The 16,809-nt window shown below is 48.3% G+C and overlaps 1 protein-coding gene across 3 annotated transcripts; it reads left to right on the forward strand.

Moving 5' to 3' along the window:
• Nucleotides 1-1,539: 1,539 nt before the first annotated feature.
• On the forward strand, nt 1,540-14,633 carry LOC149350712 (uncharacterized). 3 transcript variants are annotated; one of them, XM_089576917.1, is made up of 5 exons: nt 1,540-1,758; nt 4,287-4,354; nt 7,343-7,375; nt 7,944-8,522; nt 14,121-14,633. In XM_089576917.1, exons 1-5 carry the CDS (start codon nt 1,551-1,553, stop codon nt 14,337-14,339), a joined length of 1,107 nt encoding a protein of 368 aa, XP_089433043.1. In that variant the 5' UTR covers nt 1,540-1,550; the 3' UTR covers nt 14,340-14,633. The 3 variants fall into 3 exon arrangements, with proteins under 3 accessions (XP_089433043.1, XP_089433044.1, XP_089433045.1); XM_089576918.1 differs by having other exon boundaries at nt 7,944-8,405; XM_089576919.1 differs by lacking the exon at nt 4,287-4,354.
• The last annotated feature ends 2,176 nt before the right edge of the window (nt 14,634-16,809 follow it).

Below are 16,809 nucleotides of genomic sequence, written 5' to 3' on the forward strand. Positions count from 1 at the left end.
TGTCTGTCTGTCTGTCTGTCTGTCTGTCTGTCTGTCTGTCTGTCTGTCTGTCTGTCTGTCTGTCTGTCTGTCTGTCTGTCTGTCTGTCTGTCTGTCTGTCTGTCTGTCTGTCTGTCTGTCTGTCTGTCTGTCTGTCTGTCTGTCTGTCTGTCTGTCTGTCTGTCTGTCTGTCTGTCTGTCTGTCTGTCTGTCTGTCTGTCTGTCTGTCTGTCTGTCTGTCTGTCTGTCTGTCTGTCTGTCTGTCTGTCTGTCTGTCTGTCTGTCTGTCTGTCTGTCTGTCTGTCTGTCTGTCTGTCTGTCTGTCTGTCTGTCTGTCTGTCTGTCTGTCTGTCTGTCTGTCTGTCTGTCTGTCTGTCTGTCTGTCTGTCTGTCTGTCTGTCTGTCTGTCTGTCTGTCTGTCTGTCTGTCTGTCTGTCTGTCTGTCTGTCTGTCTGTCTGTCTGTCTGTCTGTCTGTCTGTCTGTCTGTCTGTCTGTCTGTCTGTCTGTCTGTCTGTCTGTCTGTCTGTCTGTCTGTCTGTCTGTCTGTCTGTCTGTCTGTCTGTCTGTCTGTCTGTCTGTCTGTCTGTCTGTCTGTCTGTCTGTCTGTCTGTCTGTCTGTCTGTCTGTCTGTCTGTTGGGTGAGGTTCGTCTGCAGAGTTAGCGGTTCTAACTTTCTCGCCTTGTTGGCTTGCTTAACGGCAGGCGCTGTGTTAATCTCTCTTATTCTACTAATTTATTCGCCCCGCCGCGATGGCTCAGTGGTTACGGCGCTTGGCTGCTGACCCGAAAGACGCGGGTTCGATCCCGGCCGCGGCGGCCGAAATTCGATGAAGGCGAAATTCTAGAGGTCCGTGTACTGTGCGATGTCAGTGCACGTTAAAGAACCCTAGGTGGTCAAAATTTCCAGAGCCCTTCACTGATGCACTACATCGATGATTGTAGTGCATCATCATAAAGCCAACGCGACGCCGACTCTGCCCTGCTTCGTGGCGTATTTTCGTACGAAATACAACCAAAACAATGAAAATGATACGAGGCTTTCTACGCGTATCCAGTGCGATATGTTGAGCACACTGTACGCAAAATGGTAGTTATGGTTCGTACGCTAGTCCACTGGCAGCCTTTACACGCTGTGACCAAAATACATCTATCGTCTGCTAAGCTGTGCAGGTTTCAACGCTTCGTAGCGCAGCGAAAAACGAAACAAATACATAATGACCGACGCGTTAAACTAGTTCAAACGCACGTGAAGCCGATTGCCGTGCATGCACAAAAATACATCCTTCGTTGGCATATTATAACTCCGACAAAACGCGCTTACCTTTCGTTATTGTCAACTTCTGAGCTCAGGACACGTTCATAGCAGCACGCGCTGATCGTATGGTGATGATGCTGCACAATGAGCGATGTCACTGTACAAATAATTGAGTGAATAAATGATGCACGCATGTAGTACAGCGATTGCATTGCAAAACCCAGTGTGTGGGAGAAAACTGGAACCGAAAGTAGCTGGCAGACAATTTTCCCATGATTCTTTGCGTCCACTTCGGAAACGAATTTCACCCATCAGATGCCAAACTTCCTTGCGGATGACAAGAATTTCGTTGTGCTAACTATTTGTCCGTTTAACGTTCGCAGTAGTTTGAGCGATATGAGCTTTCCGACTGTGAAGCAATATTCAAGCACTTGCTCTTGTCGGCCCCTTGCAAATCGTTGCCTTGACAAGGAGGTTGAAAACGACGCACGCGCGCTGTTTGGCACGAAGGCACCAGACAATGGTAAGCTTGTCTCTCAAATGTATCAAGCTTATATTCTCCTCAATTCACTTGCATTCGAAGTAGGGTTGGTGCGTAAGCCCGCAGCAGTTTTCTGAACATTCTGCACGCGTAATCACTGAAAAATAAATTCTACTTTAGCAATTTTGTGACTGGTGTGCGCGGGAAGGGCATCGCGGGCTCTGGCGAGGTGCTGTGTCGTCCAACGTTACTAGTAACGTTGGTGTCGTCTCCCTTAATTCCTCCATCCGCGGTCCTATGCGTTCGCCTCGCGACCTCCTGGTCTTCCCCATCCAGGATGTGGCGCCCCGTCGATGTCTTAGCAGGAGGGACGGAGAGGCGCATAGAGAAGTTGTTCAGGTGCAAAATATAACAGGCACGGGGCTGCGTGTAATAGAAGCAAGCGCCGCACGCTTCCCACTTGGTTCTTTTCTTTCCAGTGCTTGTGCGGCAAGCTGGACAGACTCCAGCTCTTTTCTGCATGCGTGTTGAGCGAGCGAGCTGTTTTCAGTCAGCAGCATCTGAGTGTCAATGCGTAATTGTTGATTTTTTTATTAATTTGCGTGTACGTCTCGTCTATACCTGTAAGCAAGTTGCGTATAGTTCAATTTACTATTCTCCCTCTGTCCATCCGTTGGCGTGTGCTTTTCGAAGGGTCAGTGCATCCTTCGTGCACCGGTCGGAAGATGATAGCAGCTGCGGCGCGCACCGCCAAATACGCATCTGGAGTAGGAGAGAAGAACCGAATTTTTAGTTTAGAGCAGCCACTTAGTCTAAATACTGCGTTCCTGGACGACTGTTTTTGTTCGCCTTTATTAGAACACTGAATTTAAAATCGTGCACAGTGCAAGTTGATATCAGTTTTTTTTTACTGCTTCATCAAAAGAGGCACACCGACTGGTTTGCCGCGTCTTGTCACTCGCCAGTCGTACAGGCAAATATATGAAACATTTGGCTATTTGGTTCTGTGTGCGTATGAACGGAAAGCGTATGGTGCAGAAAGCAGGCAGGGCGTTCTTCCTTGCCCCCTAACTCATTTCTCACCCACAGCACCAGAAAGAGCCACACGACTCTGATGGATCTGGTTACGCACTGCGGACGTTTCGCAAACACTCAACGCGTAGATGACTCCAGGACTCCAGTGTGTGATCCGGAACGAGGGGAGACTTCCCCCGTCCAAAGCTACTGCGTATTTTTTTGCCTCCCACCTTGAGCACTTCTCTATGGGGCGCGCTAAACAAAGAATAATTGCCACTCTCGGACCCGCCGTGGTGGCTCAGTGGTTACGGCGCTCGGCTGCTGGCCCGAAAGACGCGGGTTCGATCCCGGCCGCGGCGGCTGAATTTCGATGGAAGCGACATTCTAGAGGCCCGTGTACTGTGCGCTGTCAGTGCACGTTAAAGTATCCCAGGTGGTCGAAATCTCCGGAGCCCTTCACTACGGCGTCCCTCGTAGCCTGAGTCGCTTTGGGACGTTAAACCCCAGTAAAATCAAATCAAAATTGTCACTCTCGGAAATGTTGCAGGGCGTTACGGTCCTCCATGGGTTGCAAACTGGTGGGCAGTATATCTAAGCTTCTCAATGGGCTGCATATATTGCTGATTTTGCAGGCCGACGTCTGCGCGGTTTTATTGACATGGGAGGCAGTAATGGAAGTGTCTGAAAACAAAGCATAAATATTAGGCTATGCAAACATGTATTTAGCTGTAGACCTCGCCCCCAATCCCAAATTCATGGTCTGGTGCAAGGAGGGGGATATGTGTTTTAGTGGTGGTGAATAGGAGAAGCAATACTGCTGTGGTGCAGAAGTTCCCACATCGTGTCAGGAAACCGAATGCCTGCAGAATACTATTGATACGCCCTGCAGCTAGCCTCATCTTCAGAAGAGGGTTTTAGCATAGCATGTAGTGTTTTTAGCACAGCAGAGACGTACTAACGTAGACAATTACTGGATCTACACATACGCAGTTGTAGGTGCCCCACTCCGGCCGTTGCGTATGTGCAGCAGACACCTGGCCGGTCCAGCACATGTCTATGCTGGTGCATTTCCGCTATACTAAAAATCTCTAATATTGAACATCAGGAGCAGCATCACTCCTTTTTGCCTTAGGCGGTCACCTTAGCCGTAGCTATGGCCTTGCATAGATTATGTGAAAAGAGCGCAACGTGTCATTCGTTGATTGTATGCTGATAGTATGATTGTATGTGCGGTGCTAATAGAGCAAAAGCAGCTCCAAGAATGAAGAAGGGAAAGGAATTCCTTCATAACTCCTTTTTGATCTCATTTTGCAGGCGGAGAGTGGTAAGTCGAACCAAAGTTTGACAATACATGCGCGAAAGAAAGCTTGTCAGTTTTACTAGGTCACTGTGATGCTCGCAAAGTCGCAAACGTTCTTGCGCAGAACGCCAGGAAGACCAGATGATAGATTTTAGTCCTCACAACTTAAATTAGCATGTACTTAATTATCAGGAAGTCATTAAACAAGCAGCTAACGTATAAAAGTAACGCGCAGTGTGTAACATGGCTCCAGGTGCTGAGGGACGACGACCCGCTTGCCGTCTGCAGGTCGCCATTCGGCCTGGCCGCCAGGAACAGAGGGTAAGCAGGCGGCGCCGCGAGGGCTGCTGTGGTCGCATCCGAATTCAGCAGCCATAAACAGCCAACGCGTGCAACAATAATGGCGAAGCTAGCGATTTGTTTCAACATAGCCTAATTCATCACAATGGCATCAGACGAACTTCCTCGCTATACGCTTCTCGATTACTTGGGAAGGGAATGGCTCAGTAAGACTGTCTCACTTCTCGGTGAACGCCACAACCGCACCGTGAGGGGTGGTATGGGAGGTATCAAGGAGGGGGTGAAAGGAGGGAGAAAAAGAGGCGCCATATTAGTCCATTCATTTCTTAGTGGCAGCCATGGAGACATATGTATACCTTGCCTTTAACGTGGAATAACTGGTCCTTCGTGCACATACCTAGCAATTCTGGACAAAAGCATTTTTCAGCGGGAAACCGTTTATGAACGCATTTTTTTTATATAATGAAAGATTTAAATATAACAATCAATATATCCGCAGACCACCCGGCGGAAGTGTTGTATTTTTTTTTCTATGAACGTTTTTGCTATCGTTAAAAGCGTTGCCCATTGGTTTTCTATGGAAGTCTCCACTGCTCAATGCGACAGATGGAAACACTCTGAAAGAAAGATGAGAAGAATGGACCGTGACCTTCAATATTTCCATAACAGTACCGTACAATTTTTCACCTTTAAAATTTTTTTTTCGAGAATGTTGGACATGGGATACACGAGTTTCAGGAACCGCTGGGCGTCAATATAAAACTTGGGAACAGGGCTTTCACCATTTTTTTTTCGACTAAATGATCCAGAGTCCCCCCCCCCCCCCCCCCTTCCTTGCAAGTAATGTGCCTCCCTCAATCCTACAGAATAGATGGGGAGGGTGGTGCATTGATCACGTTATTAATACTCGCCGCTTTCTTTTTATTTTATTGCATTTATTGCAGTAAAAAGAAGACCAAAACTAATAAGGACACATGGCGGCAGTGTTTCGTTTTTGCGCAGAAACCGTTTGCACAGCAGATGCCCACTGAATAAGCCAACTTTGAATATTACCAACTACAGTAATTTCATAGCATCAAGGTCGAGGATGATATGGTTATGAGTGCAGCATCTAATGTCCCACTATACAATGCGGGCAGCTGAGCACAAAGTGTGGCGTTGTGTTGGGGAGTGATGAAAACAAAAAAACAAACTATGACAAATTCGAACTTAGCTCAGAATAACCCAATTATAAGTACGTTATTTTACGTGCAAGAAGCAGCTACTGAATTTACCGTCTTTATATCGAAACACTGGGCCCGCATGCATGAACGCTGCTTGCACACCACTGAAAAGTTGCGACGTGTGCCGTCGTGTGAATTCTAGAGAAAACCACTGAAGAATAAAGCGATTCCGACAGATAGCCTGCATGATGAAGTAAGGAAAGTCGACAGAATGTGTTCACTTTTCCTTATGTGAAGAAAAGTTTAGTGTGAATACGGACACTCAATTAGTTCACATTTCTTTCACAGGGCGCGGTGAGTGACTTAGAGGGTTTAAAATTGTAGCAGAAATTGAGCTCCGAAAACTGCTCGTAGAACTAGAAGGCGGACAAGTTGACTGCTGTAGGTTAATAAACTGCGTGAAGAGAACAAGGACAAAAATTGGCAAGGTAAGTTGCGAAAGCAGTTGTTTTATACTGCATATGCAGCGCCTCTTGTGCGGAGAGCGCGGCGCGCCGTGGCAAGCGGCCGCCGTTACCCGACGAGCCGAGTTGGTAGCCCGTCTCTCGCTCCTGGTATGACGTCATGCTGTGACGTCACTAGGCATGGTATGACGTCAGAGGTCATTCTAAAGGTCAAAAGTGACAAGTGGCCACCGCTGCGCGAAAGGCCATTCTTGGGAGTAGTATTGCTTTTGCAATAAAAAGAGAAGTGTACACGCCGTTGTGCGTGCGTACGTGCGTGCGTGTGCGTACGCCGACACTCGGCAGGAAATCATGTAGCGGCAGCGGCACCACTTGAGAAGACTTTGGCACATCCGTCCTTCTTGATGCTCTTCACAAAAGATGACGCCTAGGGAGAACAAGTGGTTTCGCTGCTGCGGGTAATGTTGCTTCTGCTTGCTCCGTGCACCCCACCTATAGCAATGGAAATGCTTGGAAAGGTGTGAAATTAAATATTTTTCGGGCATAGATTTTTTTTTTCTCAGAAGAATGTGGAGGCCTCAGAACCACTGACTGATATACGCAAGGCTACAGTTTTAAATGGGCTGTGAAAAAAGAGGCAGTACCAAGGCTAGTTTTGCGTTTTGGGTGCATAAAGCAGTGGTCACTCTTCCGACACAGCCCGCGGTAAACGCCACATCAAAGCATTGCCGCTTTTTATCTTCTTGTGATGCGTCGTCACAAGTGAAAAAAAAAGTGTGAACGTCGCGCTCAGCTTCGCTGGTTTTTCTATAGTCTGAAAACCAATTTGCCTTGTCCTAAAGACATTTTGCACAGCGCCTCTGGTTACAGTATGCTCTTCCACCTGGTACTCAGCCTTCTGCTTGAGCAGATGTCGCCAGATCACAATGTATTAGAACCTGCATCTGTTGGGTAGTCTTTACACGATAGAGATGACGGCCTGATTACGCTAAATGGGTGCTTGTCTTTTCACTTCAGCAGGATGTCAGCAAATATATTTGAAAGAGACAGTAGATATAATGCGAGGTAATAAGGGAGCTATCGATAGTACCCTTTGTCCAGCGACAAGCTCCTACTTATCTGGCATGCCGCTCCCTCTTCTATGAAAGAGCGAGAAAGGCGCTCAGGAACGGGACATGCCTACGCCATTAGGCACAAACCTCTCTCACGTGTCCTTGACATCTTCAGAGAGACAAGCCGAACACTTTCCTTCGTGAAATATTTTGTTGATCGCAAGGTTTTACAACTGGACTTGATGTGCTCCGTGCGAACACAGTCTTTTGACTACTGTATTGGAAAAGATATTGAAAACCAATGCCAACCTTTATTTTCTTTCAAAACAGGTCGCCACGACGGGCACAGTGGTGGTAGATCTGGTAAGTCATTTGTGCAAAGCAGCAGGTATTGCAATTTAAGCGTCCTTTCTACTCCTGATGCTTCCTGTCTACTCCAAAACCAACCATTACAGATTTAGGTGGAATGTGCGATAAAAAATAAACATAATAATCAAGGCATTACTGATTCTGTTTCTCCTCTGGTCAGGCACGTAAACGGAATTTTTTTTTCTTTTTTTTTTGTGTGTGTGTGGGGGGGGGGGGGGGAGGGTACAGTTTTTTGGGGTGCTTACTGCAGTAGAAGAGATAAGAGTGCGAGCCGTCAGCTTCCAGATCTGCAAGGTTGGCTTATTAACGCATGATAAGAGCACGATTCTGGAAACCGTCACCTCGCGCTTGTTGTTTCTCTTGCACTTTTTTTTTTTGAGTTAGACAAACATCTCTTTTAAGATGTTCAGTCAGGCGGTCGAATGAATTTATCTTTTTTTTTTTCTGCCACGGTTTACGCGTTTCGAACCACACTTGTTCGTCATTTCATTTTAGCATAGTCCTTCAATGTTTTTGATTTTAGTTAGGCGCGAACAGAGTAACGAGAGCATTTCTCACGCAGGTTTCCAAGACAGGATTCCCGGCAGCATCGATTGAGGTTCACGTCGGGCCTGGAAAAGACGGGCCCTCGCCCTCGTCCGCGGCAAATAAGCCGCGACCCCCACCAGCGGCTGCCGCCAGCAGCAGTGGACAGAGGCGAAGCGATGCTCATCCGCCACTCGAGCCAGCCAGCAACATCGGCGACTTGGAACGCGCTGGATTAATAGTTTCGAACATGGTAGTGGACGCCGTGCTGGCCGAGATGCGCGCACGGCGCGCTGTCCAAGCGCAGCTGGCCGATTGCTTGCGCCTGCCTGACTTCGACACGGCCAGCGTGCACGTGGAGCGCCCACGTTTTTGGTTTTTGAACTCTCTCTTCCGTGATGGAGCCACCTTCATGTGGCACAGAAGACCGCGGGCGCCGGGAGAGCTGCCGGACGAAGTACGCCTTCGATTTCGCGTGGCCGCTCACGACGTACAAATGGTGTGTGGATTTACATATACATTGTTCCGTGGCGGTGTGACGCTGACTTTCGGCCGCTTCACAGTGGACATTGCCCTGGTTATCAGGAGTGGCCTTCCCAGCGTAAGGTGTTTGGAGGTACGTCGGTCGTCGGCGCGTGTAAGGTGTCATCGTGCGCCGAGCACACGAGACGAAGCATGCTGGCTTCGCGGTAACGTTTCACCCTGAACGCAGTTCGTTTTCCGACCCTTAACAAACAGCAGCCAAATAATGACTCCGTTGAAGGGGCTGTCTAGCCATACGGCTAGTCGTTTTGTATAGGGAACATACTGCCGTTAGAGCAGGATTTATGTTCGTAGAACTCTCTGCTTTATTGGTTTAAAGCTATAAGCACAGAGAACTAGTTCTAGAATCGTGTAACAAGTTTTTTTTTTGTGTGTGTGCGGTCTGGACGAATTGATGGAAAACGTCGCAACACCACTCATTGAGGACGGTGCATATTTGCTAGTACAAGGCCATCCCATTGCACAACTGATCATTTTGGGATGTTGGTCCAGTGGAGGCACTGGAAGTTCAATTTTCTGTGGGAAAGATGGCAGCCGCATCTCGTACTTATATATATATATATATAGCACAAAAAGATAAACGTACTTGGTTGTCAGAGGTAAAATGCTAACTTGGACCAAGATTTATAAAAAAATATAGGCGTTCTTCAGAACTGAAATCGCGTGGATGTTGTTAGGGTTTATCTAAAGTTACAGTACCATTTTTTTCGCTCGACCTACTTGAATAATTAGTCGATATAAATAAATTAACTTCTTAAATATAGCTTGAAACGTTCAGGCGTCAATAGGAAAGTTGTGGAGCTCCAGAAATATTGTCCAACCCAGGCACTTCCAACGGGATAGACTTAGCATGGCCGTTTTTATTCGGGGAAAACGAAAGCCCGCGGAGTTAAAAAAAATACCACGTGACAACGCGCTCCGTGCGCCCGAATGCGCCGCGATTACAGCGTTCTCATCCGTGCTTTGTAAAAAACATCACTCGCTTCGCACCTTTCGTGCTGCCCACGACAGGGCTTCGCGTTGCGCTTGGTTCCGAGATAAGCGCCAGTGGGTTCGGGCGGCAACTGAAAGAAAGCGCAAGATGGCGCTGAAAGTTATTGATATTGCGTTTTATTGGCACCATGCGCTGATCTGTTTGATCAACAACTTGATGCAACGTCTTTGAGTGCAGCGCCACTAAACGCTGAGTATGCACCATTTTTTGCGTTAGCCATGTTCGGTAAATATTCTACTTCATGTGTTACTTCTTTGCGAGCTGAATTTTATAGCATGCAGTAACCCAGCAGTTAGTAAATGAGGGGGTACCAGCTGCAGAAGCAGCAGCCGTCATTACCGCTTTGGCTGACGCACGTCTTTTCACGACAGCTGTTTCTAGAACATGGGTACACTCAGGTGCACTTTAAGCAAGGACGTTTGTCGGAGGCCACGCAGTTTCCAGGGCCCCACCCAGCGCGCGGGGCTTCGTGCGAGTCACGTGGCTTGGCTCATTGTGCTTGCAGATGGCCCAGAAGTAAAGCGGAGCACGCGAGCGGAGGTAGCAGCGGATGCGCATGTTAAAGCGAGGGTGCTCGTCCGGCTGACCAGTTCTGTATCTAATTGCAATTTACAGTCTCCTTATCAGCGGCCTGTGCAGCAGCGCAATTTTTCCACAGGTCCATGCTCTCTTTTACTTTTGGGGCACTGGCACGTCAGTGCGGCGTGGTGAGCAGTGGTTGCGCCTTCTCAGATTCTGCATGCTTCCCGCGAAACAAACATCCTTGCTTGCCTCAGGCTTGCTTTTAAAAGTTCCAGCAAAACAGAAAAAGCGAAACCAACTTTGCCACCGGCCGTCGCTGGGTGCCACTCTCTTGCTTTGAGGCTGAATAAGTTATCATGTTCTCATCCCCGGATTCCGTCTGTGTTCGAACGGCGGTAAGAGGGGCGTTTGATTGGGACTTTGCACAACAGCGCTGTCGTCAGCCACGGCATAGTGCTCTGCGGCCAGTCTGTTCTCGACAACGCGCCATGTGCGCGTGCTGCTGCCGCCGCCGCCTTTTGGAGGGCACAGGATAGCACATGAAGGTGGATTCAGACTACGGACCATTGGCACGCGGGACCAGCCTCCTGTGACGTTTGTGCGAGGAAGACTGTGAGCACGCCTAATCCGCTTATCGCCGCCTGCATAGGTCAAGGTCGGAGTAGGTGGCGATAGGCTGACTAGGCATGTGCGCAGTCTTTCTCAGTGCGCAGGACAGGCACGGACCTCATCACGTGCCGCCTGGTCCAAGGTCAATTGAAATAGGTCGCGAAGCCGGAGCCTGAATGCGGTCCAGAACCAAGTGCTACCGACATCAATTTAAAGGTGGAACTAAAGCGCCAAAATGAAATGAGTGGACAAACACGACTAGAAGAGGAAAATAATTAGGACATATTTTGTGTTTCAAAAGCATTCGAAAACAATTGCAGTGATTCCTTTTTAAAATGTTTTAGTTGTGTACATTTTGTTAGAAAGTATAGCGCTTGCTTTGTAAAAATTTTTATGACAGCGTTCGCTCAGAGCAGCGGCAATGGCAGCGGGCCGATGCCAAGGTTGACGGTGCTCTGACGTCATACCCTTGTCATATCTTTTGACCATTCTGCTTGCTTTTGTTTGAAACTCGATTCTGCTAGCCCTACTTTTTCCTCGTTGCTTGTTGCTCGAGTTCTTGGTGTGCATCGTTCGTGTACAGTTTCCGCTTTTCCCTTTTGCCAGCGCTTCTGTGTAGTTTCGTTCGGTTGGGTGCGGTTCTGTCGCTTTTGCCCCAAAAGGGCATCGTCTGTGGCCATGGGGCCTCCGTACGCAAAAAAGAGGTGTGCGGTTGCACCATGTGCGAGCGATAACCTGTCTGGCGGCGTCACAATTCATCGCTTCAGCGCTACACCTGCGACATTCAGCGCGACACCTGAGGCGAGGACGAAGGAAAAAGGCACAACGAGAACTGACTACCTAAAAATAGCGTTGGTGGTCGGCACTCGTCGTGTCTTCTTTCTTCGTTCTCGTGTCGGGTGTCGCGCTGAAGCGTCGCGGCATTCAGCAGTTTATTTTTCCCGCCAAGCAACACGTACACTGACGTCACAAATATGACGTTACTAAAACACGTGACTTCGACGTCGCGTTTTTGTTTTAATTATGACGTCACTTTTTAGTTGTCCACGCATTTCGAAGACGGCGCTGGCTGCGCACCACGAGCCGCCATGTTTTGAACGTATGCAGCCTACGCTACCATAGTACATCTACCTTGCCTGGTCTGCGGACCAGTGGTCTTTGTTCATCTAAGAACCTTGCCAGCTTTTCAGCCCATTCACGAGACAAAATGCTGGCTCCAATTGGGGGAGGAAGCCGATTTTGGCAAGACATGGAATGGGGAGTGCAGATAACCGGTGTTTGGCTGGCTCGGCCTCCAGAATAGATGCCGAGTTGAAGGGGCTGCTGCTAAGGGTGGCAGAGCATCGGAAGCAGTGACGAGATTAGGAAATGTGTTAGGTTGTGAGCGGCTGGCGCTAGCCTGGGGGGCAACTGCAGACTACTCCAAGACGCCTTTGTTCTGCAGTGTAGTTACCTCGGTTTACTTTGGTGATTGTACGGCGAGTGCTCCCGTGAGAAAAGAAAGTACAGTGTCTCATAATCCTTCCCATAATAGTATCTGGTAGCGTGCTACACAAGTTTACTGAAGAGCGCGTAATCGCTATTGTGGAAGCGAAATCAGTGTTTCAAGAATACTGCAAGTTTTCTGAAAGAGAATAGAAACTGCGCAGATATAAAGAAACCGCGACACAATAGTTCAGTTCAAACCTATCTGTATTCACATTCATCAGGCACTTCAATATTGTCTTGTACTGTACATTATCAAATGCATGTATACCCCTGGTCAAAAGTCTGTGAGAGAAAAGATAAAAGTAGGCGTTGGACTTTTCGATTCAAACCGAAAAAAAAAGAAACGATAAAAATGCGTCGAATTTGTTTTCAAAACTGGGTTTAAGCCGAGAAAGAGCAGTATTCTTGGCATACGTACAAGGCATGTAGCTACCTGGCTGCTGAGTACGAGTTACACTGTGTCGGTTGAAAATTTACCTTGTACGGAAATAAGGGGCAGGATGTGATGGTGCTTTTGTTGGATAAGCAGCGCAGTTGTGCTATTCGATGTATTCCTCCGCTAGCTGACACGCTTCTGCACACCGGGAAGCCGCACATCCTCGCCGCCTGCTACCTAAGTACTTTTTGTTCACTATCATCACTCGCTTAGTGGGGTTACTTGGTGAAGTAGGTTGATCAACTTCATGTGGGACACTGACACAAAACCGTGGCATGAACGTCGCGAAAAAGTACTTTTGGCTACCGCGACTACTGAGTGGCAGTGTTCCATCGCTGCCACCAACACGCAGACCACGTGATGCACTGTCCCCTCCTTCAGCCCGCTGCGACAACCAAACGATGACATACCAACGTAGTTCTTCGAAGTTAACTTCCATTTGCGATTTTGTCTGCTTGCTAACTCATTTAACATGCGTTACTTTATTTATGGCAATTCCTTCTAAAAGCACATCAACTATTACCACGTGCGCGTTAATTACTGGTAAATAAACCGTCCATGCTGACAAAAACGTCCGAGACAGACTCTACGTGACGTCTGACCACACAGAATTGTCACTCTATGAATCACCGAAAAGAGCCAGTAATTCATTCGTCGAAAATAGCACGCCCCGAAGAAAACAGACGCGCTCTGAAATAAACACCGAAAAAGATATGCCAAATTTTCAAAATAAAAGCTGAAAACTCCAACTGCTAGGTTATATCGAATATTCTTGCACAAAAATTTTCAACATTAGAAAACAGTAAGGTACTGTTATAGAAATATTGAAGGTGATGGTCCATTCTTTTGATATGAAGCTTATATGTTCCCGCTCTCATCGGGCAGTTAAGACTGCCAAAGAAAACCAATAAGGAACGCTTTTGACGGTAGCAAAAACGTTAATAGCAACAAAAAAAAAAATCAAGCCCGCTGACGGGAGATTTGCGGATATATTGATTGTTATAGTGAAATATTACAATATATGAAAAAATTGGGGTCATAAGCTATTTCTCGTTCAAAAATGCTTTTGTCCAGGATTGTTGGGTATGATAAGAGAAGATGCAATCACGCTCGTCGTCTGTGCACGCAAGGAACCAATTATACGCAGCCCTATTATGAGTGTACTGATGATACAGGCCGCCATTAAATCTCAAGCAATATGCCCTGGATGCTAATGTATTAAATTTCCTAGCCAAAGTCGCGTTCCATTGACTTATGGGAGCGGGTGTACTTACTTGCGCGGAAAAAGGTGTACACAAACGAAACATACGCACAATGCTCACGTATGCGTTTCTTGTCTGCCCTCATAAGCGTGTACTACGTATTATGTGCATCGAAGAATGAACAAACTGGCCCAGACCAAAGAAATAATTGAACTTATCTTTTGTAACTGCGTGCGTGCGTGCGTGCGTGCGTGCGTGCGTGCGTGCGTGCGTGCGTGCGTGCGTGCGTGCGTGCGTGCGTGCGTGCGTGCGTGCGTGCGTGCGTGCGTGCGTGCGTGCGTCCGTCCGTCTGTCCGTCCGTCCGTCCAGCCGGATTACACGGACGGAGAGGCAACTACAGCTGCCGTTTGTTTTTTGCAGGTGAAAGAAGTTGCAGATCCCAACATCACTGAACTCTGTGGGGTTTCCAGCCCGTTCAGGAAGTTCGTCTCGGCGGGCGTCAAGAAAGCCATCCGCCAGAAGAAGGACCTGCTAGCCAGACTCATCACGGAGAGATATAAAGAAGTGCTCCAGAACGCCATCAGCGATGTCGACCTGACCGCTGTTCTTGTCGAGGCGATGCTGGGGCCTCGAGGTTAACGAGACAGCAGCAGCCGACAGCAGAACGCGATGAAAGGAGAAGCTGTAGTAATACTTCGAGCCTCGAGGACTGCCGGCATGCTTGGGCGCAAAATACTCTTGTCAAACCTGAGGTTAGGAGATTAGTAGTTAAATTTAAGTTAAGATTCAGAATTAGATTAGGCGTTGAATAGCGCTGAGTAAAAATTCAACCCTTTATTGCGATCTTTGCAGGTCTGTTAACGGGATATTACAAGGATTGACTAGTTCGAATGCATACTCGCGCGCGGAAAATATATTACAAAATAAAATAAAATAAAGTAAGCAACTATAGTTCTTGTAACTTGTTGTCGTGTTCATCTTGGTACAGAAATCCCGGGCATATGCTTAGATGTGCTACCGAGGAAGAACGGGGAGTACTGGCTTGTCTCTGCCTCTGTGCCTTCTCGGCGCTCCTCGCAGCAATCTCGGCTGCCGTTATCTTTGTTCCTGTAAATACCTGTGAATACATTTTTCCCGCAGCAATGTGTTTATGCGCCGGAGCTGTAGGTGGTTTATGGGGTGCGCTGTATATAAGGGCTCTTGATTAGTTTAAACCATCTGGGGCACTTATAACCAGCACCGAAATATCGGTACGTGGTAATTTTTTCCCTCTTTGCGCCCGTCGCAATGCGGCCTTCGCAGCTGATCCGTTTACGAAACCTTGATTTTTCTATTTCATTTTCATGTATGCCTGCGCCGACCGCGTGTGGCCTGGGGCGCGGTGGGTGAGCCCCGTACTTGCTGCAAGCGACGCGTACCGCGACGCTAGACTACCTATTTCTTGCCTGCGCCGCATTCGTCCAGCCCCGTCGCGAAATGGTCACGTGACGTCTCGTTGGAGTCATGTCCCGGCTGCTGTCATGCGTGTGCTGCGTGTGAGCCTTTAATTAAACAGCCCCCCCCCCCCCCCCCTCCGATTTCTGTGTAAACCAGTAAGCCACAACGTGTTCTTTGTGATCAGACACGACACAAGCGCGGTTTGTGTACAGGCTTATTCATTCAGAAGTATAAAGCACAGGGTTTTGCTTCTGGGCCATTCCTGCTCTCATGAATGTCAGAGGAAGTCCCTCCGCAAGTTAGAATTTCCATGCTCGCTACACAGCTAGGATTGAGCCTCACTGTATGTATACACGGCTTGGAAGCAAACCATTTGGGCTCTTTTCTTTTGACAAAAGCTGTAGATTTTATGTCTAACTACAGTGAACTTCCGCGCACCGATGAAGTGCGATAGAGCACCTGCACGTGAGCAGTTTTTATTTCTATTTTCTGTGTGTGCATGCGTTTGAGTGAATGCACACCTTGTACAGCCTCCAGAATACTTAAAAATATCACGCGACCGTCGATCATGTGGCATTTAAGCGCCTTAGAACGACGGCGAACTGGGGTATCGCCGAGCGTTCGCACAAGCGTAAAAAGTTCTCTCCAGTAAAACGTCGTCCCGTAAGACACTGACATAAGGCGCCGACATTGACAGTCGCGCTAGGCTGCATACATGGCTGCAAACAGTAATTCTCTCCGCTATTCTTTCTTACTATCAATCATATATCTTTGTTCCCACCTGTAACCCACTGCGGCGGTGGCCTACAGAGACGCCTGTCTCACGGAAACCGCGGGCTCCAAAGCAGCCAATTTCCTCTTCCCTTCCCTCTCCACAACCAGCACTCGCAGTACCGGCCCATACACCTCACCACCGTACACTCTCGTCCTAGAAATACACGGGATCGACGATGCCATCACACACTTTACCACCCTGTTCCCCGCACCAACATACGTATAGCCTATACAGACTCGCAGACAGCTCTGGCGTTTTTCACGAAAGTGTCCTCCCCTTCCCTACCCGATCGGCCTTAGATGCCGCACTCACATCATAGAGCCCACTACCAGTGGCTCTTTGGTGGATCCCATGGTCACATGGGCATTCCCGGCAATGGGCTGGCTCCCCAGCCTGCCTGCGATATTATACACTGGGCGCCGGGGATCCCACGGACAAGTCCACCGACGGTGCACGCAGTCAGGGCTTACAAACCCACTGTCCACGAACACTATACACGCAGCAAAAAATTGGACTTAGCTGATTTACCACCGCCACACCCATCCTTATCGATCCGTGAAGCTCGCATTCTTCGCCGAATACAATTTATTCTCCTTTATACACCGGCAAACTTTATTTGTACCGGTCCACTTCCACACCTCAGTGCCCAAACTGTCCACGCACGTATGCAGATACAGAACACTGCCTACACAGTGCCACTCAGCCTTCCTGTCCCCCGCCTATCCAATCCCGCCACCCCCACCGTGGACCCACTGGCTCTCCTCCCAGGTCCTGAACCTGCAATGCGCCCTCGTCACCATGACACGGGGCCTTTAAACGCCTAACATAAGGGCTATTTTAATAAACGTGCTATACCACCACCACCACCATCCCATTACGACAGGCAGCGTGGTTGCT

Source organism: Amblyomma mixtum, chromosome 3, assembly GCF_055824585.1.
Source record: "Amblyomma mixtum isolate Tamu chromosome 3, ASM5582458v1, whole genome shotgun sequence".
Lineage (NCBI taxonomy): Eukaryota > Metazoa > Arthropoda > Arachnida > Ixodida > Ixodidae > Amblyomma > Amblyomma mixtum.